Genomic DNA, 23,343 nt, shown 5'->3' with positions numbered 1-23,343 from the left:
AGGTTGTTGACAGAGTTAGAGATGTCCAAAACATTCTGGAAAAGAGATGTAGGCTACAACATTTATTTTATAGGAATTAATTTTTGTTCAATGAATATAATGTACTTTATTTTTGTTCAGTGAATATGATTTTTTAAATAATTCCCAATATCCAATTAAAAACGTCAGTCATAGATTTTGATATTTTAAAGGACATTTCTCTAACTTTAATGTCTTTACAGATTTTTTTCAATTGCACAACAAGAACAGTAACACAACATACACATATAGAGGATCACAGTGTTTTCAATTATTATCAATTACATTCATAATAGCATCAAATGAACAAACAGAAGAAGAAAAACTACAGGGGATAACTTACAAGACATTTTCCATAAGAAAAGCATTCAAAAATTCTATACATCCTTTTTGCTTAGATCTTTTAAGGCTTCAATGTAATCCTTAAGTTAAATTTTAAATAATGTTTATTAATGTTTATAAATAGGTTTATTATTAGTCCATTTTTGTTTGTGTGTATGGTATTTCCCATACATAATTATTAAATTAATCACCAAATGTTGCTCCAAACTCTTATTTTTATACAACAAAAATATATCTTTACCATAGAACCGTGTCTTTAATTTTATACATTTAAATATTAGATATTCAATATCAATCCAAAACATCTTCTGGGTAAATACACAATCATAAAATAAGTGTTTTATGGAGTTACAAAAGATGCATGTAGTCTCTATGTCTCTAAAAAATGTTGCGACTACTTGTCTCACTGGGTAAATCAAATTAATAACTTTATATGTAACTTTAACTTTATTGGTTTTAATCTGATCATATAATTAATTCCAAAAAGGTTTGCATTGAGGCAATAATGTGGTTCTACATAATTTTTTATATAAAAGTTATTAAATGTATTATTTATAATTTACACACCATTAATACTTAACTGGTTAGTAATGTCTTTACTGACGTTAAACCGTAGATGACGTGTTTTTGCAAGCGCGCTTGACTTCAGTGGAATTCTATTGGCGGACTTGAAAAGTGCTGCGGACCAATTACGTCGCGTTTTGTTGAGACGTTCCTAACAACATTTCTGACAGATACGAAAGGAGAAGGCCGTAATCGGTGAGTTGTTTATTTTATCCTACGGTAGCAATGTTTTTTTGCGACTAATCCAAGGTTATCTACAGTTCCTGTCATTTAGTAGTACCTGTCGTCTCGGAGACTCGACTGGGGGAGACATTCGCCCTTTGCTAACGGGCGGATTCCGCCAAACTACCACCGAAGAAGCGCGTGCTGCCCTTCTTCGGCGCTTCTCTCTCGCCCGCGCTGTGTGTTCAATGTTTGAGCGCGACCAAGCACCCATAGCGGCTGCGCTTTGAACATATAACTATCAATAAACCAATGACTGTGGCTATGTAAATATCTTTCTCACATATTTACCGTTGTTCAGTAAAAGGAAGTTGGTGCATCCTAAATGCTAGCAGGCCAGCAGAGCCCGCTAATTGAGGCTGTTGGCTAACTGATGTTAGCTTTTTAGCCTGTTGGGTGCAGCAACTGATCGGCGCTGTGATCTTTCTGCTGTCTCTCTACATCCTCCAAGTTTAACTCATTTTTGGTGAAATAGAGCACCCCTTTGTAGCTTATTAACCGATTTAGGGCTTTGCTGCAGACATAGTTATTAGTGGATGATCATTATTACTAAAAATCTAGAGGTCTATCAGTATTGGTTGTTTTATGACAGAGGCATTTTTATAAGTGTCATATGATATGACCGAAATGCGAAACCGTTGTAAATAATTTTATGTCTGCGTTTTGACAGTAATGCCTAATGCATTAGTGAATTTAATTTGTGGGCAAAACTATAAAAACACAATGTGCATAATAAATAACAACAGTAATGTTTTAGCAGAGCTGGGTAGATTACTTGAAAATTGTAATCCGTTACTAATTCCAAATTACATGACAACAAGTGTAACGTAATCCATTACATCTTCCTCCACTTGTCCGAGGCCGGGTTGCGGGGGCAGTAGTCTGAGCAGAGCCCCCCAGACTTCCCTCTCCCTGCACACCTCCAGCTCCTCTGGGGCAACCCCAAGGCGTTCCCAGGCCAGCTGGGAGACATAGTCTCTCCAACGTGTCCTGGGTCTGCCCCGAGGCCTCCTCCCAGTGGGACATGCCCGGAACACCTCACCAGGGCGGCTCTACTCCGAGATCCTCCCGGGTGACTGAACTCCTCACCCTATCCCTAAGGGTGCGCCCAGCCACTCTGCACTCATTTCTGCCCCTTGTATCCGCGATCTCATTCTTTCAGTCATGATCCAGAGTTCGTGACCATAGTTGAGGCTAGGAATGTAGATCGACCGGTAAATTGAGAGCTTCGCCTTAAGACTCTCAGCTCGTTCTTTACCAAAACAGACCGGTACAATGACCGCATTACTGCGGACGCAGCACCAATCCGTCTGTCAACCTGCCGCTCCATTTTTCCCTCACTCGTGAACAAGACCCCGAGATACTTAAACTCCTCCACTTGAGGGAGCAACTCCCCCCCAACCTGGAGGGGGCAATCTACCTTTTTCCGACTGAGAACCATGGCTTCGGATTTGGAACTGCTGATTCTCATCCCCGCCGCTTCGCACTCGGCTGCAAACATCTCCAGCGCACGCTGCAAGTCTTGATTTGATGATGCCAGCAGGACCACATCATCCGCAAAAAGCAGAGATGATATCTTGCAGCCACCAAAACAGACACCCTCCGCTAGGGCTGTGTATTGGCAAGAATCTGGCGATACGATATGTATCGCGATACGATATGTTGCGATACTGTAAGCAAGGCGATATATTGGGATATTTCTTATTTTAGAAATAGAAGATATATTTTTAGGAAAGCTGTCATAAAGAACACCCCACCATATGCAAACCTTAGCAATAAATACCCTCCCTGCACACCTCCAGCTCCTCTGGGGCAACCCCAAGGCGTTCCCAGGCCAGCTGGGAGACATAGTCTCTCCAACGTGTCCTGGGTCTGCCCCGAGGCCTCCTCCCAGTGGGACATGCCCGGAACACCTCACCAGGGCGGCTCTACTCCGAGATCCTCCCGGGTGACTGAACTCCTCACCCTATCCCTAAGGGTGCGCCCAGCCACTCTGCACTCATTTCTGCCCCTTGTATCCGCGATCTCATTCTTTCAGTCATGATCCAGAGTTCGTGACCATAGTTGAGGCTAGGAATGTAGATCGACCGGTAAATTGAGAGCTTCGCCTTAAGACTCTCAGCTCGTTCTTTACCAAAACAGACCGGTACAATGACCGCATTCGATACTGTAAGCAAGGCGATATATTGGGATATTTCTTATTTTAGAAATAGAAGATATATTTTTAGGAAAGCTGTCATAAAGAACACCCAATAAATAAATAGAAATTATTTAACCAGAACACAGTGGGATCTGCATTTGTAATAATCAGTCCCTGTAACATTCAACGTTATTGAACCAGTTTTTGTGCATAACGACTCGGGGGAAAAATTAAAGTGCTTGCAGGATCCTTTAGTTAAATGTATAATATGTATTTTATAAAAAAGTCTCACTCTATTTTAATCTATTTTAAAATGTAATTTAAAATGCATCTGTGATCAAAACTGAATTTTCAGCATCATTACTCCAGTCTTCAGTGTCACATGATCCTTCAGAAATAATTCTAATATAATTTGCTGCTCAAGAAACATTTATTATTATTGTTGCTTCATATTTGTGTGGAAACCGTAATGAATTTTTCAGAATTATTTTATATATAGTAACAGTGTTATGTAATGTAATAATGTGGCAATGGTTTCTTAAGATCTACGTATGCGTCTGATGCTTTTGGGAAACGCAGCCCTATTTGAACAAGCACTGTGAACCATGCGTCAGCAGCGAACGCTGTCTGTGATTGATTGGTTCTGTCTTTCAGCATTTGCGTGTGTTGCGATGAGCAGGAGAAATAGTTCTATCCAACACAATTATTCGCTAATATAGTCTATTTGTCCACTTAGAAGCTTATTTATGCCCAGAATTTCTTGATAAATAAATCAAATTAATAGTTAAAAAATGCACAATGAATCGATATTTTTATGTGAGGATCGATCCTTTCGATACAGCATCAGTATCGAAAGTATCGATACTTAAGGATCGATCCGCCCATCCCTACCTCTGGCTCTTAAATGTTTAAACTGGCAAAGCTTAAACGAGTTTAGCTTAAACATAGATATCAACGTGCTCTGTTCAGGTCTCACCTGAGCGCGCGCCCTATCAGCACCCAGGTGATGGAATAAATGCTAATATTCCAGCATACAGCATTCGCATTAAACAAGAGTGATTTTTTTTTTCATCGCTGCTGTTGTAATGTATTGGGAAGCCAGAATGCGCATCCATCAACAGAAACATACATTAGCCTAACCCTGTTTGTTTTACGTGTTATTTATAGCAAACCATATTACAGATACATTGTCAGATTTAAAGTCCCCATGAAATCAAAGTGAAAGTTAGTATCAATATGTTAGTCTTAAGGTTATATATAAGGCAGTGTGCTCCAAAACAGTGACAAAATTCGCATTTAGAAGATATAAACATTCAAAGCTTGCAGTTCGTCACTTCCGCCAAAACGGCTCAACGATTTTGTTGACGTCACATCGTACTTCAGCTTCTCGTCAAACTTTCTGTCCAATCAAATGCTCTCTAGAATTCGAAGCTCCTGCCCCCTACACTATAAAATAGATGCTGAAGCCGCGGCTAAAATTGGTCACTTGTCCACAGAATTAGTATTTTCTGTACAGTGAATGGCACGTAGTGCACTATATAGGGGACAGGGAACGATTCAAACAGTGTAAATATGCTTTCCATTGAGGAAAAAAAGAAGTCTGGTTTCGCGCTGTGTCACGCTAACCACCGCACTGCACACACACACCCTGCTCCGGTCTAGAGACGATAGCACGGAGCGGATCACATGCGCGAGTCGGTGCAGACCACAAAATGTATCGGAGCTATTTGAATTCTACACAGAATGCTATATTTTATAGCAATATGGATGAGATTGTGCCTGGCATACCCTGTCAAATACGGCTTTATGGAGCTCAACAGCTCTGAACGGCTCTAGCCCAAGCTGTGATATAAACGAACGCTATTGGCTATTTTAAAAAGGGGCGGGGCTGCTTGATATGTCCCGCCCTGTCTTCCTGTTTCAGTTAAAATGACGTCAACACACAGAGTAACGCTGCGTGTTTCTAAGCATTTCAGGGGACCTTTAAGTTGAACCGTGGTCCTAGCACGTGCCGAACCGTGTGTGAAGAACCGTACGGTTCGATTTTTTTCTGCGAACCGTTCCACCCCTAACAATTAGAGAATAGACTGTACAGAAATTGAAATCTACATGCTAATACATTCTCAGTCACGCAATGCTGATGTTGTTAACATTAATAATTTGAGAATAAAGTATAACAATAATAATAATTTGCATGGTTTGATGTGATATGAGCTAACTGATCTTTAGATTAAATCACCATTGGTAGCGCGATTTATTGTAATGCTTTTTGTTATTCACTTGTTCAGATGACAATAGCCGGTGAAAATTCTTATTTGGGTCATATATTCCAAGACGTAGGCTAGAATCTGTGATTATGAAGTACAGTGAATATCCACACCTGTGCGGTGACTGACTGCCACACATACACCTCAATACATTAGATTCAGCCGCGCCGGAGCACAACCCAAGCAAGGAAGATAATTCCGCAAAAATCTGCAATTGCAGGTTTTCAAACAGAGATGGCGATAAAGAGGCAAAACTTACGGACTGCAGCTTTAAATATACTTTTTAAAACAATATTATTTAAAAATAATATAAATAACAACAGTAATAATGTTTTAGTTTAAAATACTGTCATGCATTTCTGTTACAATTTAAGGATGATTGGATGTAAAAAGTATATTATTTTTATATACATAATACAGTGTAACACAATAATTAATAAGTATAATTAAATAATTATAAAATTAATTTACATGTGACCTGTGATTTACATGTGATCTGTTTAGAGAGCTACCCGATGCATTTTTCAATATTGTTGACCTGAAATTGAAGAACCAATAACTTCTTATGTAGAAAAGTGTGAATATTGGTGACAAACATTGGTCAAACGGATAATCTGTAAGTATTACTGAAGAAATAAGCCATGTGAACCATGTTATATACTGACATAAAATATTTCCTTCTAGTAAAAGGAGGAATCATTTCATATCCAGATTTTGTTGTGTTTACACGCATTTATGTGCAGCTTTGCTTCTGTTTAACATTAAATTGCATGTTTATGATTGCCAGGATGAACTTGACTGACTCATATTTAAGCTGGTTCTGTGACATTTCAGCTGTAATTATTAGTTATTTTGTGCCGTCTTGATAAATTATGCGGAGTGAAACTAATGAGTGTGGCTTTGTTTTGCCACAGTTTGCACGTCATGTAAAACTCAGCCCCCTCGTGTTAACACTGATAACATGCTGTAAGGACATTTCACTTGCCATCTGCCATGGAATATCATACTCTACCATCTCTCTTCCTTAAAACGTTTCATCCATCCTTTTCCTGTCTGTCACTTCATGGAGGAGTGGCATACAGCCCTAATCAGACCCAAAAGATCCAATCTCATCAGTGCTACAGTTTCACAGTTTTCCTTTTCATCCGTGTTTTTTAGACAACATTGTTTTCTAAATAGTTGTCATTAAAGACTGTTTTTGACAGTCTTCATTTATTTATTTTCAAAGTTTGCTTATTTATTTTTACCTACTTTTTTTTTACTGCCATTTTTGATAAGTTAAATGCATAATTGCTGAATAAGAGGGTCAGTCTCTTTAAAAAAAAAAAACTATAATAATAAAAGTACCTTACCAACCACAAACCTTTGAATGATACTAGTGTAGGTCAAAAACCTTTAATCTTTGTTTAAAAAAAAAAAAAACTAATGAATGAAGACTTTCACAAAATGATCACAATTATTTACAATACATTAATGTTGTCTAAAAAACGATGCATCTAACGGTCACCTTTATCTCTTATTGTTAAATAAATGTTAAGTGCTAAAACATTTTTAATGTCTTCATTTGAAAGGTCCAAGGAGTGCGAGTAGGATTGCTGCAATTTTTTTTTTAGTTGTACATTCTCTGTTGCATTAAAAAAGGGCACTGTTATTGGAGTCAAACCTTTAAACCTTTAACATTTTACCTTTAATCAAATGTTTTCATCACTTGTCTTTATATAAACATGTATTATTTTTTAATTAAACATATTCTTGTGTGTTTCCAGCAGCCATGGAGTCCTCTTCAGTGTACATGTGCTTTCCCTGTTATCAGGAGTTTCCTACACTAGAGGAAGTGCTTGCACATCAGATGACCTGCACTGCAGAGAATCCACAACTTCTGCCCAATGAGACGCCTATCGAGGCTGCAGCTGCCGCCGCTGGTCTGGCACAGGTATTGACACATATCTACTATCATAGGGCGTATTCACACCTGTCTTGTTTCGTTCCCCCCCTTGGTGTGATCTTTTGGGCAGGTGTGAATACAGCAGTCGCACTCAGGTGCGGACCAAACAACCGCACCAAGACCCAGCTGAAGAGGTGGTCTCGGTCCGGTTCAAAACGAACTCTGGTACACTTGAGAATTTCTGTCCAATGAATGGATGACCTTATCACACGTGTGGTTTTGTTTATAATTTCTGGTTCACTTGCAAAAAGGGCAGTGTGAAAGCGAACCACACCAAACAAAAAAAAAATCAATGGTAAATGTATTTGGTCCGGACCAAAGCAAGTGAACTAGCGGACTTTCCTGGTGTGAATACACCTATACACAGTTCACCCCTAAACTAATTCAAAACTTTATCTTTCTGATAAAACTCACAGGAAATCACCCTTTTCCTAAGTCACATGAGATGGGTTTGTCAAATTCCTTTTCTTAAAAAAAAAAAGGTTTTCTTTGTGGTATTACTTAGCATTATCTCTAAATGGGGTGCATTAACATGCGGCTCCTGAAAGCCTGTGAAAATGTAATCTATTTTATTCCCTTAATACCCCTTGAACTCGTAACTATAATTATCCAAAACAGACTAGAAAATTCGAAGAGCAGCTTCCAGTAATCCTGAATAGTGAGCTGAAATCTAAAAGGATAATTTTGTAAGCGGATGTTTTTTTTTTTTTGCGCAACTCCTAATTTGTCTCTTCACTACAGGGGGGAAATGAGGCACTTGAGATTCTGTCTTTTACACTCTAATGTTGATGCACTTTTACTTTAGTTGTTATAAAAACAGTCAAGTTTGAATTAATGCTTGACTGTTTTCATAATGATTGGAGTAGCTCTCTTCAAGCTAGTTATTAGTCACAGCTGAAAAATGCATTTTCTGTCTTTCTGCTTTTTAAACAAGTAGCAAATCACAACTCTGAAAAAGGTGAATCAAATTAGAAAATGTGCCTTTTCATTTTTGCAGTGTCGTAGACGAAGCCTCCCACAGAACTATTTATCTATTTATTTAAATATATGTGTTTTTATTTAACTTTCGTTGTTCAATTTCATTTTAGGCCAAAATCATCACAATTAAAAGAACCAAAGACTTAGACTACTTCAGTCTGTGTGCATTGAATTGATTAAATGCACGAGTTTCACAATTTGAGTTGAATTACTGAAATAAATGAACTTTTCCATGACATTCTAATTTATTGAGATGCACCTGTATATATATATATTTCAATTGTTTCATTCATTTACTTTTTTAAAAACAGACTTTTAAATGTATTAAATATGTGTAAGTGCAAAAATAAGTATGAATACTTGTAATAAAGAGATTTAATTGCAATGATTGATGCTCACATAAAAATCTGTTGAACTATTAATGTCATTACTTGGTAAATCATGGTCGTGAAAATGAATGTGCAAAATAAACTTTAAAGTGGGGAAAAATTGAACTGACAGCTTTCATGCAAACAGAGGCAGGTGACAGAGTATTGACAGAGACATGTCACATTTGTTTTATGTTTTTGTTTATTTTGCATTAATTACTTTAATACATGTTTTCATATCAATATTTTCCACCTCATTTTCAGTATGTGATAATAATGCTGCTCTATATCAGCTGGTGGATGAGATGAGGCTGCAGCCTGTTATGCCCATTCGCGGTGCCATCGCCTCTTTGACTTTGTTTTTAGATCTCCATCTGCTCTTATCTCATTTGAAACATCCATGCTGAAAATAGATACAACATAAGTGCATCTGTCCATCGGGTTTATTAGTGTCCTCAGCCAAACCTCTCTGTCTCTCTGAGTCACCCTCTCTACTCTTAATACTCTCTCATCAAGATGGCTTAAGTGGGTGCTTAAACTATTTTATAGATAGCATGGCGAACACAAACCGTTTGTGCCATGTCAGTTCAGTGGGATGTCGCAGCCGATTACGTCAAATGATGGTTGCACGGACCCCCACGCCGTGCCCTTGGTAACAGTGAATGTTAGCTTGAATTGAGTGTGACATGTGCTAACTTCTTGAGTGGGTTTTTACACTCTGTGAGAGCCATCAGCACACGGGTGTTTCCGCTCAGTGACTGTGTTCAGGAAGAAGTTTTCAGTGTACATATACAATAAGCTGGTAAAAAAAAAAATACAGTCCACAAGTAATTAAAACTTAATTTAAACCTGAAAAGAAAATCCAAACAATGAAGTGTTATACAAATACTAAAAAAAAATAATAATAACAACAACTCATTAACAAAAAATGTAATAATAATAACAACAACTCAACAACAAATTAGAAAAATGCAGAAGATAATCATTTTGACAAATTTATGAAAATGGGTCAATGACAAATAAGAATGTCTATGATAAAGAAAAGTAAAAATCTTTTAATCATCTAGTTTTGAATGCATTTATGTAATGTACTCGTGTAACTTTCAATGAATTCGTGTAACTTTCAAAATTATATGAAGAAATGTTTTAAATGACTCCATACACATTGAAAGTGAACACATCTTAATCATTATTCACAATCGTAATTTCTTTTTTACAAATATCATGAATTATTAACTTATAAATATTGAGTTTTGGGGGAGTTGCACCACATGACAATCTGAACCAATTTTGCCTTGTTACAAAAAAGTCAAATTATCTGATATTTAAAAGACATATTGACCTTGTAGTGAAGCAGTTAAAATATTTTTCTAATAAATAATAAAAGATTATGCCAGACTACATCTTTTCAATTTTTTTATTTTCTTAAATTTCTTTTAAAGAGACTTTTTTGTTTCGTAAAGATATCAGGACAGTTGTGTCACCCTTACTTTTTGGACTTTATGCTCCCCAAAAAATATTAAATTAATTGTATGTTAGATAGTATTTTTAATGTATCTTTTTGGGGGAAAAAAAAAATATATATATTAAAAAAAGAGCATCATATCATTGACCAAAAGTGCAATTACACTTTTATTTTGCTCTGCAATTGTCATCATTTGTCATCAGATTACTTGATGTGTATGTTTTGTTTCATCTCACTAGGTGGCGATGCAGGCTGTGTCAGCTCCCCAGATCCAGACTCAGACAGCTGTTGATCTGTCTTTTCTGCTAGAACAGAAGAAAACTCTTCAGGCGGATGCTCCTCGTGTTCTGTATCAGTGCGCTGACTGTGAGGTTCTCTTTGATGCTCTGTCACTCTGGCAGCATCACCGCAAGATGGGCTGTTGTCTTGAGACGGGACCTGGACCTGGAGGAGAGCAGAGTAGGGAAAGTGTTGAAACGGCAGCCCAACCGGTTCCTACCCAGCCAGAATATCAGGACGCTGAGCAAGCACAGAATGCACATGAACAGATGGAGGTGAAAGAAGAGGGAAGGCAGGCTGAAATGAAGATGGAGAACACCAGTCAAGTATTTGTGGCAGTAGGAGAGGTTTCTGAAAGAGTAGCGGCACCTGATGGTGTACAGAGCAACAGTGTCCCCAATGAACCTCCGGAGACTTCGGCCACCCAGGAAACTGCACCTGTGGAGTCCTCAGCTGAAGAAAACAGTTCCGCCACAAGGCGCAGGGGGCAGAAAAAGGCTAAGCCCCCCTCCAGCCTGCTCTGCGTGGAGTGCGGGCAAAGCTTCAGCCTGGTTCCAGAGCTTGTGACTCACCGCAAGACTCAGCACGGCTTGAAGGATGCCATACACCGCTGCACAGTTTGCGGAGAGGGCTTCCTCAACACCACTCTTTTCCTCTATCACCGAAAGCAGCACCGCTCAGAGGGGGAGGATAAACCCAAGCAGGCTCAACCTGCCATTCCTCAGCTCTCCACAGCCATGCTGGAGGCCCCAGGTGAGGGACTCTTGCTTTTAGCCACAGCTGGAGAAGGCCAGAGCCTAATAGAGGTGACCACTCTGGAACAAACCATAACTGAGACCCCTGTAGCACATGTGGAGGTTGAGCTGGAGAATGATGGAATGAGAGGATCTGAGGCTCTCCAGACTGAGCAGGAACCTGCCGTGGAAGGCACAGAGGTTTGTGTGGAGATGGTGGAGGAGAGTAATGGAGCAAACCAGGAAGAAGGAATGGATGTGGTCGTTGATAAGATGGAAGAAGATGTGGAGATGGAAAAAAGCACTGTGGTTGAGGAGATCCAAGGAGAGGTGGAAAGTAGCACAGACAAGGAACCTGTGAAAGCTCCATCTTTGAGCACAGAAGGACAGAATTTCCTTTGCCATCAATGCGGATCTGTTTTCACCAGTGACCAGGAGTTGGCTCAGCACCGCAGAACCGAGCACAGCCTGGAGGCGGCGTTGCACACCTGCGCAGAGTGCGGGGCTGAGTTCATGAGCACCACACAGTTCTTGTACCATCGGCGGGAGCATAAGAACGCAGCTGTGGGACATCCACCCTCTGGTGAAGTGAAAGGCAGGCTGTACCCTACTGCAGCTCCAGCTATTGTTGTGAAACCCAGAGACAACGTGAACCTTGGACAACCAGGTCAGACTGAGTGCACACGACACAGCACAATTCCAAAGAGACCTAACTAAGTAGGATATCCATACATACTCATTTTATTAACTGATAATGTAACTCCATGATTCTGGCTCTGGGCTATACACAAACAGTCTTAAAAGTCAGACTTGAGTAGAAGATGTACATTGTAAAGTAATTTAAGTTGTAGAGAACAATATTTAAAAGGATAGTTGACCCAAAAATTCTGTCATTTACTCACCCTCATGTCGTTCCAAACCTGTATGACTTTCTTTATTCTGTGGAATATAAATGAAGATATTTTAAACAATGTTGGTAACCAAACAGTTTTAGTTACTGTGGACTTTCATTGTATGGTCAAAAAAACATTTCTCAGAATTTCTTATTTTGTCACATTTTATGTTCCACAGAAGAAAAAAAGTTATACATGTTTATAACTATCCCTTAAAGTTAACATTTTTAAAGTTGCTCATTAATTATTTTTAAGTACTGAATGTACCAGATGAATTACTTAAAATCAGAGCTTTTCACATTGGGATCTGGAGTCCACTGGGAGTCTATGGAATATTTCAAGAGTTATATTTCATTTGTTTCATTTTGTTTCAATTTTTGTTTCATTCTGCTTTATAAATACATCAGAGGATCAGATCAGAAAGATCAGAAACCATGATGATAATAATCATAAATATTTTATTCTATTGTGCAGATAGTATTTTTATAGTAGAAAAAAGTAGTTAAGTAAAGTTAATGCTTAAAGTAAAAAATAAATAAATAAAAATCTGCCAATAGAAAAGAAAGAATTCACTTACAGGAATAGAATGTATAGAAGATGATTCTTTGCAGTATATCTTGACATTATTTACTGATTATTGATTTACAAGAACATATAAATTCACGTACACTACCTGTGTGTATATTACTTTTGAACGGTAGTGTACATGAAAGTGGTAGATGCCTTTTATTGATTTGTGAAAACGGTACCTGCTAAATGTAACAAGTTTCTGTTATCTGAACAGATTGTGATATGGTTCATTACTTCATCAGCATTTCACAACGTTCATAATGTTTAAGCCTGAAACGTATCAAATTAATTTGATATTACATGGACAGTCTCCTTCATTTAGATTTCCTGTTAACAAAGTGTTTCTGTCGGCAACAGCAGCAGCAGCTGCAGACGGCGCCATTGAGGCTCCCGCCAAGCTGAGCCGCGACTGGTCACGCACCGCCCTGCCACACGAGTGCCCACATTGTGGACAGGGCTTTACGCGGCGCAGCCGTCTGCGTGAGCATGTGTTCCAGCACACAGGGGAGAAACTCTTTAACTGCAAAATTTGCAAAAAGAGCTTCCCGTCTCCGGCCAACCTGCTACGTCACAACCTGACCCACGGAGGATCACGCATATTCAACTGTCCCCTCTGTGACAAGCGCTTCTTCCAGCCGACGTCACTCAAACGCCACATGCTGATTCACCAGGGGGGTGAAAGCCAGGAACGCAAGGTCAGAGGCAGAGGAAAAGGCAGGGGACAATCAAGCGATGGGCGTCTGCACATCTGCCCAGAGTGCCCAGCCAGCTTCAAGTTCGAGTCCCAGCTGAAGAGTCACAGGTCTGTGTGTGTTGCATCCAAAAATCTAAATTTATCATTTGCTCACCTTTTATCACTTTCAGGAACAACAACAACAACAAAAAAAAAAAGATATTTTGAATAATGTCATCTGTTTTTGTCCATACAAAGAAAGTCAGTGGGGTCCAAAACAACACTTTTATTTTGTGGACAAAAAAAAAAAAAACCTTCAAAATATCTTCTTTTGTGTTCCACAGAGGAAAGAAAGTCATATAGGTTTGGAATGACACAACTGTGTTTCTTTAAATATGTTTATCCTCCTCCTTAGCTCGTTCCCAAAGATGATTGATATTTAATCTGACTGTAAATAGAGATGGAAAGGTATAAGTAGTCGGCAAGAATTTAAATAATGTCACGCTGCGCACAAATCTGATTTGGTTTTCAAATCCGATCTGTAGGAGCGACTGTCCGCACTGTCATTTAGCAAGTGATGAAATCTGATCCGTTTGTTCAGACAGTGTAGTCAGTATCCGGTGCATGAACATGGGTTGTTGTAGTAATGATATGAGCGTCAGCACAATGCCAGACTTTCTCAAACAACAACTAGCAGTAGCTGTCAGTGTGGGAAGAGAGGACGGAAAACTGCCTCTTCTCCTGTCTATCATGACATCTCGCTGCGGTGCTGAACTACGAGGCACGTGAGAGAGCAGATGCATTTTGTGTATATACCAAAAGAGTGCGTGAAAATGAGGTATTCAGCTGTAAACATGGAAAGGATTACGTGTATTTTTTTGTGTGATGGATTTGAGACCGATATACCAAAAAATTCAATTTTTGCTGCCTGTTTCAACAAAGGGCCTGATGCCAGATTCATTTGAGCGGAAACTTGAGATGACACTGGACTAATCATTGCATGTTTCTGTTAGTTAACAAGCCCTGTTGGTGCCCTTCCTTGTTATGGTCCACGTCCCTACAGGGTTTTTTTCTGTTCCCGGAAACGCTTACCCTGTCAAACTGTGCAACATCAGGAAGATGTCTGATTAGTCTCTAAGAGAAGTGATCAATTAAACAAGTGGCTCTGACATTTCTCATTTCCCATGTGATGTATTACGAATACCTTATTTTGGCATCCAGTCAATGTGAATCTTGAAGAAATAAAAACAGGAGAGCTAAACAGTCACCATGGACATTCGGCATCTTGCTGTAATGTGGCTTTGCTTTTGCTGCTGGAAAAAGGGAAAGAAATTAGAGAACAGGGTGGCAGATGATAAATATAATGCATGCATATGTTTGGGGTGAAGATTAAAAAAAAAGCATACTTTTATTCATCAAGGATGCATTAAACTGATCAAAGGTGACAGTTAAATCATAATGTTGCAAAAAGATTTATATTTCAAATAAATGCTGTTCTTTTGATATTTCTATGCACCAAAGAATCCTGAAAATATGCGTTACGACTTCCACAAAAATATTAAGCAGCACAACTGTTTTTGCAACATTTATAATAATAAGAAATGCTACTTGAGCACCAAATCAGCATATTAGAACGATTTCTGAAGGATCATGTGACACTGAAGACTGGAGTAATGGCTGCTGAAAACTCTGCCAACACAGCATTAAATTACATTTTATATATTAAAATAAACAAGAAACATTTATTTTAAATTGTTATAATATTTTACATTACTGTTTTTACTGCATTTATCAAATAAATGCAGCCTTGGTGAGCATAAGAGTCTTCTTTGAGAAACTGACCCCAAACTCTTAAATGGTGTTACATGACCTCACACAATTTGTGGAAAGTAAATAAGACACACACAGAATTGCTTAAATTAGATTTTACACGTTTTATAAATTACATATTTACACATTGACCTAAAACCTGACCTTTGTAGAAAAAAAACTCTCAATCGATAAACATGTATAATTGTACTTACATATTCCCATTGTTTTTACAAATTGAGACATGAGTGATGAGGAATGAGTAGAGAAAAATGAGTGTTTCCAGTACAGAAATAATTCAAAACATGATGGATTTTCAGATTGAAATGCTTGCCATAGCTGAACACTTAGGGAGCAGAAAATGAAAAAAAAAATTCAAAAGGGTGAATGCGTCTTCCTACTCAAGTACCTTAATGATGGTGGTGAGATAGGAGTGCTTCCCTTATGTGATTGCAGTTATTTCCTTGGTGTCATCAGCGTATTGACTCCAATTGAATGTGCTGTTACTTACCCTGAAACAAGCTGAATTCTAAAGAAGTTCAATAACCAGGTTAGCAGAATGCCTTTTTATAATACTTTATGTAATATTATAATGCTAATCTAATTATTTGAAACTCTATTCACAAGGGCCTTCATTACTGGACTTCTCATAATGCTCAGTGACACAGGAGTAAAACGCATTAATGCTGCAATTGTACGGAGTTATTATCTCTGTAACATCGAACTTTCTTGCTTTTCCAGAGCACTGTTACAGCTAATAAGATCAGAATGCAGATAAACTGTTCGGTTGTTTACAACTAATAAGCATATGTCAGTAATTTACTGAATTTGCATTCTTAATTAAAATGCCAATAATTAATAATTAAAAAAATAAATCAGATGATATTTCTTCCTCCAGTCATTTTACTGAGGGTACTGGTTAAAGATGACACATTGACACGGCACTGAAAAGTAAATATAAGCAGTAATTATTGATGTCAGGAATAATTAGTAAGGACCCTGCTGATTTTAATCCCATGCGGTGGGCTTTAAAACATAGAGGCTGCCACTCTGCCGCACGCCTCAGTTTAATGACGTTTCTTCAGCTCAAAGTTGAAGCTGCATTATTTTTTGGTGATATTAATTGTACCTCTATGCGAGTACATGATGACTGTGTGCCTTATGATATGTGGGTGAATTCAAACGTGGCTTTTCTGACAGCAATTGTTGCTGGATTGGCTCCAGGAATTGCATGATGCAGCCTTTCCTATTCACGTTCTCTCTGTTTTTCGCTGTTCTCTCATCCACCAAGGTCAGCCTGCAGGAAACAATTACACACTCAGCCTTTTGTCCTTACGAGCTCTCATTCACATGCTATTTCTTACATTCATGCATTAGGATTAGGGCTGGCAATTGATTAAAATGTAATCAAGTTCATTTAACAATATGCCGATTAATTAAATTAAGAGCATATTCATATTTTAGCCCCCTAATAAAGATGTTTCAGAGACATTGTCATTGTGCTAGACAAAAGCATTGAATAGACAATGCGAAAATGAGCTTTTGCAGTCTGTATATTGTCTGTATAATATATATATATATATATATATATATATATATACACACACACACACACACACACACAAACACACATACATATGTATGATAATTATTATGTATATATTATACATGTATAATATAATGTATAATAATTGTTCAACCTTTCTCTCCATTTTTATATGTATTAGGATATGTAATTTGTTTATGAAATAGTACATGCAATATTTTACTATATTTAAGAATTTTTATAGTAATTGTCATACAAATATCAATACTTTTAAATACCAAATAATGTGATCAGTTTAATTGTTTAATTAAAAAAAAATATATATATGTGTGCGTGTGTGTAAATGTGTTTAAATTTGTGTGCGTGCATGTGTGTTTATCAAATTAAATGGTTTACAAAATTTAAATTTGCATCATATTTGATAACACAATTGACACATTTACACACACACAAACACGTAATTTGTTTTTAATGAAACTATTCAATTGATTACCTTTTATTTTATATATAATTATTATTAAAATAAAAACAATATGACAAATGTACAAAATGTAATTATTTCATGTATGGACAATATATAGACATGTTAATCTACTTTTTGTAATAACTGTTCAATATATATTATATAATAACTGCAGTAAATCAGCATGGGTATCCCTAATACACTTACAAACTCACTTACTTTAAGTGGCCCTATCAGTTTCTCCTTTCGACTTACAGCTCTGTTTGGGTTAATGTTTGTGTTTCTGACCACACACACACACAGATCTGTCAAATGAATGAGCTTTCATCGATTGCTTCCAAGTAAATAGATGGGGTCAAAGGTCACATTGATCAGGATGGGTTGTGTGTGTATTGATAAGATCAGCTGCTGATCATTATCACCTCTAATCAGAGGCTCTTACACAGATCTGTCCGCTGCCGCAGCTGTTCCTCTCTTTAGCTGAACAGAGGCATAGAATGAAGCAGGATAGATTTTTATACAGGTGAAAATAAGGGAGTGCAGAGTTGCTTAGTAGAAGCTTGTAAAAGTTAGTGAGGCTGAGTCACAGCCTGACAGTTTGAATGCTCTGCATCTAAACATCACATCACACCCGTGACCCCCGTAAAGTGCTGTTATTTCTGCGTATGCGCTGTGCATTCTGTGAAATGTCTGTTTATCAGCCGCCTCCCTCTGATTGGTCCTGTGTAAATAAGAGGGAGCTTTTTGTATTCTCATGTTTGTGCTGCTCTCTCCGTCTCTGGCCCTCTTTTTAGATAAGGAACAAACAATACGTGTTTGTTTTTCTCACTTGATAAGAAGCAGAAGATTATTTTTGCTTGTGTGTGTGAGGGAACGTGTACATAAACATAAGTATCTCTCATGTCCGGTACATCAGAAGCCGGAGACTAGAGAATATGTGTGCCTTTCAATTTCTCTTATTGTAGATAAGCACTTTAGGGTGCATTATATATGAGTGGGATAAGTTGGCCACTTTTAACATAAGATGTCCTCTCTAGTCAAGGTGAAATGAAACGAACAGTAACTAACAGAAAGTGGTGATAGAAATATGATTTCTCAGGCAAAAAATGGTTCATTAGTAGAACTTGCCCAGCCCAGGATTAAGTTGATTTGTTAGGGTATATGTGAATGATTCATATTTTAATAGTATTTGTTAGTTGGGCCACTGGCTCATTTTACCCTGAAGCATCTCACACTTACCCCATAGCTAACAATCTGGAAAAAATGTTTGCTTTAATAATCTTAATTTGTTTTAATGGTTTAATGCATCGGTAATTCATAAAAATGCATGATTTATGTTTTTAGAAATGGACAAATTTGCTTTGATAGAAAATATATTTTACCTGTATGTAGAAAATTTACTTTATAATTTATATATATAAAAAAAGCTTTCAGCCTAAAAAGCTTATTATTTTTCATCTCTCAGCCTAGTGCTGTTTGATGGGCCCTATTTAAATATGGACATGTGAACACAGTAGCACAGTAGTAGTTTCCATCCACATATTTTAACATGCATTATAGGACATCATAAAAAGCTGGATGGAAATGGCAAGAAGTGCATAAAATTTGAAAATGTGCAGGAACATATATATATAATCTGATTAGAAGACATGCACATAAAATGTGATAGAAAACCTTTACTGAATAAATTCCTGAATAAAAAGTCGTGTGACTTTGTCTCAACAGAACATGTGATTGGACAGTTGGACTAACAAGCAGACCAATCTCACTGCTTACCATCTCAAATGTTGTTTTAGTCTTTCTGAAATGCCTGAGCCAAAGTCTGTCATTACAATGATTTGGCATAATTACCTCCCAGAACTGTCTAAGCACACATAATTTATTATGTAGGAGAAAAGAGCTACAGTGGCTTCCCAGATTACAGCAATCCATTTTTATTATTGATCATTTGCGCCAGTTTCCCAGGAAGCAACAGTTTAGTTCTCTTAAACACAAAATGGAAACTTCTTTCGCAAATGTTTTATGCAATATTCCAAATTTTCATATAATTTCAATTCGCCACTTTGGGTGGAAACATATCTAGTGACACAACTTACCCACTCTCAAACCTCTTCAATCCCTCTGTCTTTGTTTGTAGATAAAGAACCAAAGACGTGTCCTAACTGCGGCTCTCAGTTCCTGAATCAGACAGTGCTGGACACACACCTTCAGCGCTGCACAGGGGAGGAGATGGGCCGCCGCAAATATAAAGGTCAGGGAAGAGGCAAGGTGGGAGGTCAGCTGGAGTGTGACATGTGCGGCCACCGCTGCGTGACTCAGGATGCTCTTGACCTGCATCGCCTCTCCCACACGGGTCAGACACCCCTGCGGTGCCCGCTCACCCCCTGCAGACGCCGCTTCGCCTCCAGTGCTGCTCTAGGGGAGCATCTTGTGGCCCACTGCTGTGGAGCATTAGGCAAACGAAACGCCCTACGCCGATTCACCTGTGAGTTCTGCGGGAAGGAGTTTGCCTACGCATCCACCTTCACCGTTCACATGAGGACACACACCAACGAGAGACCCTTTGAGGTAGGTTTCCTGAACCTGAATGGCTCATATATGTGCTGGTTCCAGTGTTAAGTTGTATTACAATTTTTTTGTAAAAAAAAAAATAATAATAATAATATAAAATATAACATTATCTTTATATATACTACCATTCAAGCATGTGTATATTTATTCAGAAAGAAATGTATAATGTTACAAAATATTTCTATTCTAAATGTTTCTACAAAAATATCAACAGCACAACTATTTATAACATTGATAGTAATTTGGAAAAAAATTACTTAAAAAAAAATATATAAAAAATAGAATATAGTTATTTTAAATTGTAGTAACATCTCACAATATTGCTGTTTTTACTGTATTTGTGATCAAATAATACAGCTTTGGAGAGCATAAGAGTAATGTATAATCATTAAGAATTTTAAACGATCAGTAAAAATTATTTATCAACATAAAATTTGAAAATCTAAGTGACAAAAATAGTACATGAAATCTATTTTATACTTATTTATTAGCCACTTTTTAGACAAGGAGACTTGGTGGTGGGGTTTGCTCTGGAGAGAAGAGGAATGAAGGTTAGTCGCAGCAAGACCGAATAAATGTGTGTGAATGAGAGGGATCCAAGTGGAACAGTGAGGTTACAGGGAGAAGAGATAAAGAAGGTGCAGGATTTTAAGTACTTAGGGTCAACAGTCCAGAGCAATGGGGAGTGTGGAAAAGAGGTGAAGAAGCGTGTGCAGGCAGGTTGGAATGGGTGGAGAAAAGTGTCAGGTTTGTTGTGTGATAAAAGAGTACCAGCAAGAATGAAAGGAAAGGTGTACAGGACAGTAGTGAGACCAGCGATGTTGTATGGTTTGGAGACAGTTGCACTGAGGAAAAGACAGGAGGAAGAGTTAGAGGTAGCAGAGCTGAAGATGTTGAGGTTCTCTTTGGGAGGGACGAGGATGGATAGGATCAGGAATGAGTACATCAGAGGGACAGCACATGTGAGATGTTTTGGAGACAAAGTTAGAGAGGCCAGGTTGAGATGGTTTGGACATGTTCAGAGGAGGGAGAGTGAATATATCGGGAAAAGGATGCTGAGGTTAGAGCTGCCAGGCAGGAGGCCGAGAGGAAGACCAAAGAGGAGGTTTATGGATGTAGTGAAGGAAGACATGAAGGTAGTCGGTCTGAGAGAAGAGGATGCAGAAGGGGATAGGGCTAGATGGAGGCAGATGATTCGCTGTGGCGACCCCTGAAGGGAACAGCCGAAAGGAAAAGAAGATTAGCCACTTTTTAAAAGTTTCTATGTTGTAAATTTTTCATGCTTTAGAGACTTTAGTTATGTCCATGTTGCAAACTGTTACTATAACATTGTTGCATTCATTTTTTTTCAGTGGCATTTTTAGATAAAATCATTTAATATTTGCATATTTTTCGTCTCGTCTCTATTATCATTGCCAAAATCAGAAATTCTTTCATTAACAAATATTTTCATCATTAATGATGAGAATAACACTGCCTCATTCTTTTTCACACATTCACTTCTTCTCTCTTTTTCAGTGCACTTATTGTGGGAAGCGTTTCCGGCAGCTTCCGCACCTGCAGGATCACGAGCGCATTCATAGCGGCGAGCGGCCGTTCACATGCTGGGTGTGCGGTAAAAGCTTCAGCGTAGCAGCAAGGCTAACGGAGCACGCCCGTGTGCATAGCGGCGAACGGCCGTACATCTGCCCTCGGTGTCCCACCGCCTTCCGCTCACGACCCAACCTCGACAAACACATGCGTCTGCACGCCAACGACCCCGTGGATCCTTCCGCACAGAACACGGATGATGATGCAGCAGTGCAGACCATCCTCTTAGTACAAGAGTCTGCTTCATCTTCACCATCCTCCTCCTCATCCGCCGTGCCTGTGGTCCAGGAGGGCATGCTGGTGGCAGAGGAAGGCAGCTCCTCTGTGGTCTTCCTGCACCCCAGCCTTACCATGCCCACCATCACTGTGCCAACTATCTCCGTTCCCTCTATAAATGTTCCCAACATCTCTGTAGTGGCAGGTCAGGATGTGCCTCACACTATTGAGGTTATCTTAGAGGAGACTGTGTAAAAACATAATCAGAAGAATGCAAAGGGAACATGGGGTGGGGGTTGAACATTATAATTATTATTATTTTTATTTTTTTTTGAAAGAGAAAGGCAGATTCGGCAATAGGTAAAACAATAGGTCAGGACTTAACAAACGTTTATGTGTGAATTTCTTGGAGATGCCTTGTTGATTAGGATATATTTTGCTTTTGTAATATAGAAGTACAACAACTCAGCATCTTTACCGTGGAAAAAATTTAATCACAAAGGTTTTTGCATATGAATGGCTACGCTGTGATTTTATCTTATGATTTAAATGTTTTATCTGCCTTTAATACAAAAAGTGGACCATAATTTGTGGTGTTTAATTTTAATAAAAAGCTTGAGCTTGTTGGGGTCTGTTACTGTTTCATTTAATGAGATCTTGACTTTAGCTAACTAGAATGAAGTCGCTGATGAAGTAGAAATGTTCTTGTCAACTCACCGATGACTGCGCATGAAGCTTTGGCTAGTCAGGGAAAAATAGTTTTTGCTGATAATTTTTAAATGATTTAAAGGTGCCATGTCAGAATTTTGTAATCATTTAATGTTTTTTTTCTACACCAGGATTGTTACTCTAGTATTCTTGCGCTCAAAACACTCTGAATGGCCATTCCTTTTTAAAAAGAACTGTGCTAAATTGTACTGAATGTGCTCTTGTAGTGTACTTCCGATCTTAGAAGAAGAATATTTATACTTCTGTACTTGAAGATATATAAGGCCACTTAAGTGTACTCGAAGAGAGAACATTTTCACGACTGCTTCTGAACACACTTAAGTACACTTTTAAAAGGTGCACTTTGTAATGTCAAATTAAAAATATTACTTTAAAGTACATTTGATATAATTACTTAAATAATCTTTTGTCATTGACCAACGTACTAAAGCTGTTAAAGCACTTAATTATTTTTTTATTTAGTTTAAATTTAATATATTTTAAATGTACTAATTGCAACTTCATAATTACAAATATATTAAAATACATGACATACAAGTTTCAACAGAAATTACGTTAAAGCATGTTTTACTTTGCCAAAATGTTTGTTTGAATACATTCAGCAGTACACTTTAACCATATTTTGAAGACAATAGAAGTACTTAGAAATAAAGGAATTGCTTACAGTACTTAAGTTCTACTTGAGTGGGTCGGCTAATTGCATTTAATATAAATGTCAACTTTTTTGCTTTTTGCTTCAATTGTAAATAACATGCAATTAAATGTCTGAGAATATTACATTTGCACTTTATATTCATTTATATTATTTTCACAATATGTACTCTTTTTAAGTGGACTAAAGTGGACTTCTTTTTACAAGGATTTTAAGGTGCTGTAAGCTTTCACCTGTCAATCTTTGCGCATTCACAGATGTCAGTCCATATATGAGAAGCCGGAAGCATAGCGCGTGATGGTTTTGTGA

General features: G+C 38.0%; 1 protein-coding gene across 1 annotated transcript; it reads left to right on the top strand.

The window, feature by feature from the left end:
• The first annotated feature begins 1,029 nt into the window (after positions 1 to 1,029).
• LOC107671165 (zinc finger protein 574-like) lies at positions 1,030 to 21,980 on the top strand. The gene is made up of 8 exons (XM_016464037.1): positions 1,030 to 1,119; positions 7,320 to 7,486; positions 10,549 to 11,989; positions 13,134 to 13,587; positions 15,895 to 15,961; positions 16,492 to 16,558; positions 19,414 to 19,844; positions 21,366 to 21,980. The coding sequence occupies exons 2-8, from the start codon at positions 7,325 to 7,327 to the stop codon at positions 21,906 to 21,908; spliced, it is 3,165 nt and encodes a 1,054-aa protein (XP_016319523.1). The 5' UTR covers positions 1,030 to 1,119; positions 7,320 to 7,324; the 3' UTR covers positions 21,909 to 21,980.
• Positions 21,981 to 23,343: the final 1,363 nt, after the last annotated feature.

The sequence above is a fragment of the Sinocyclocheilus anshuiensis genome, unplaced genomic scaffold (genome assembly GCF_001515605.1).
Source record: "Sinocyclocheilus anshuiensis isolate Anshui unplaced genomic scaffold, SAMN03320099.WGS_v1.1 scaffold1286, whole genome shotgun sequence".
In the NCBI taxonomy this organism is placed as follows: domain Eukaryota; kingdom Metazoa; phylum Chordata; class Actinopteri; order Cypriniformes; family Cyprinidae; genus Sinocyclocheilus; species Sinocyclocheilus anshuiensis.
The sequence above is the reverse complement of the archived record's forward strand: the minus strand, read 5'-3'. Positions and strand labels throughout refer to the sequence as shown.

Coding starts and splice junctions, on each gene's coding strand:
- LOC107671165 (XM_016464037.1), top strand. CDS start 7,325: ATGGAGTCCTCTTCAGTGTACATGTGCTTTCCCTGTTATCAGGAGTTT. Junction 13,588..15,894: donor TCCCAGCTGAAGAGTCACAG/GTCTGTGTGTGT, acceptor TCTATTCACAAG/GGCCTTCATTACTGGACTTC. Junction 19,845..21,365: donor CCAACGAGAGACCCTTTGAG/GTAGGTTTCCTG, acceptor TCTCTTTTTCAG/TGCACTTATTGTGGGAAGCG.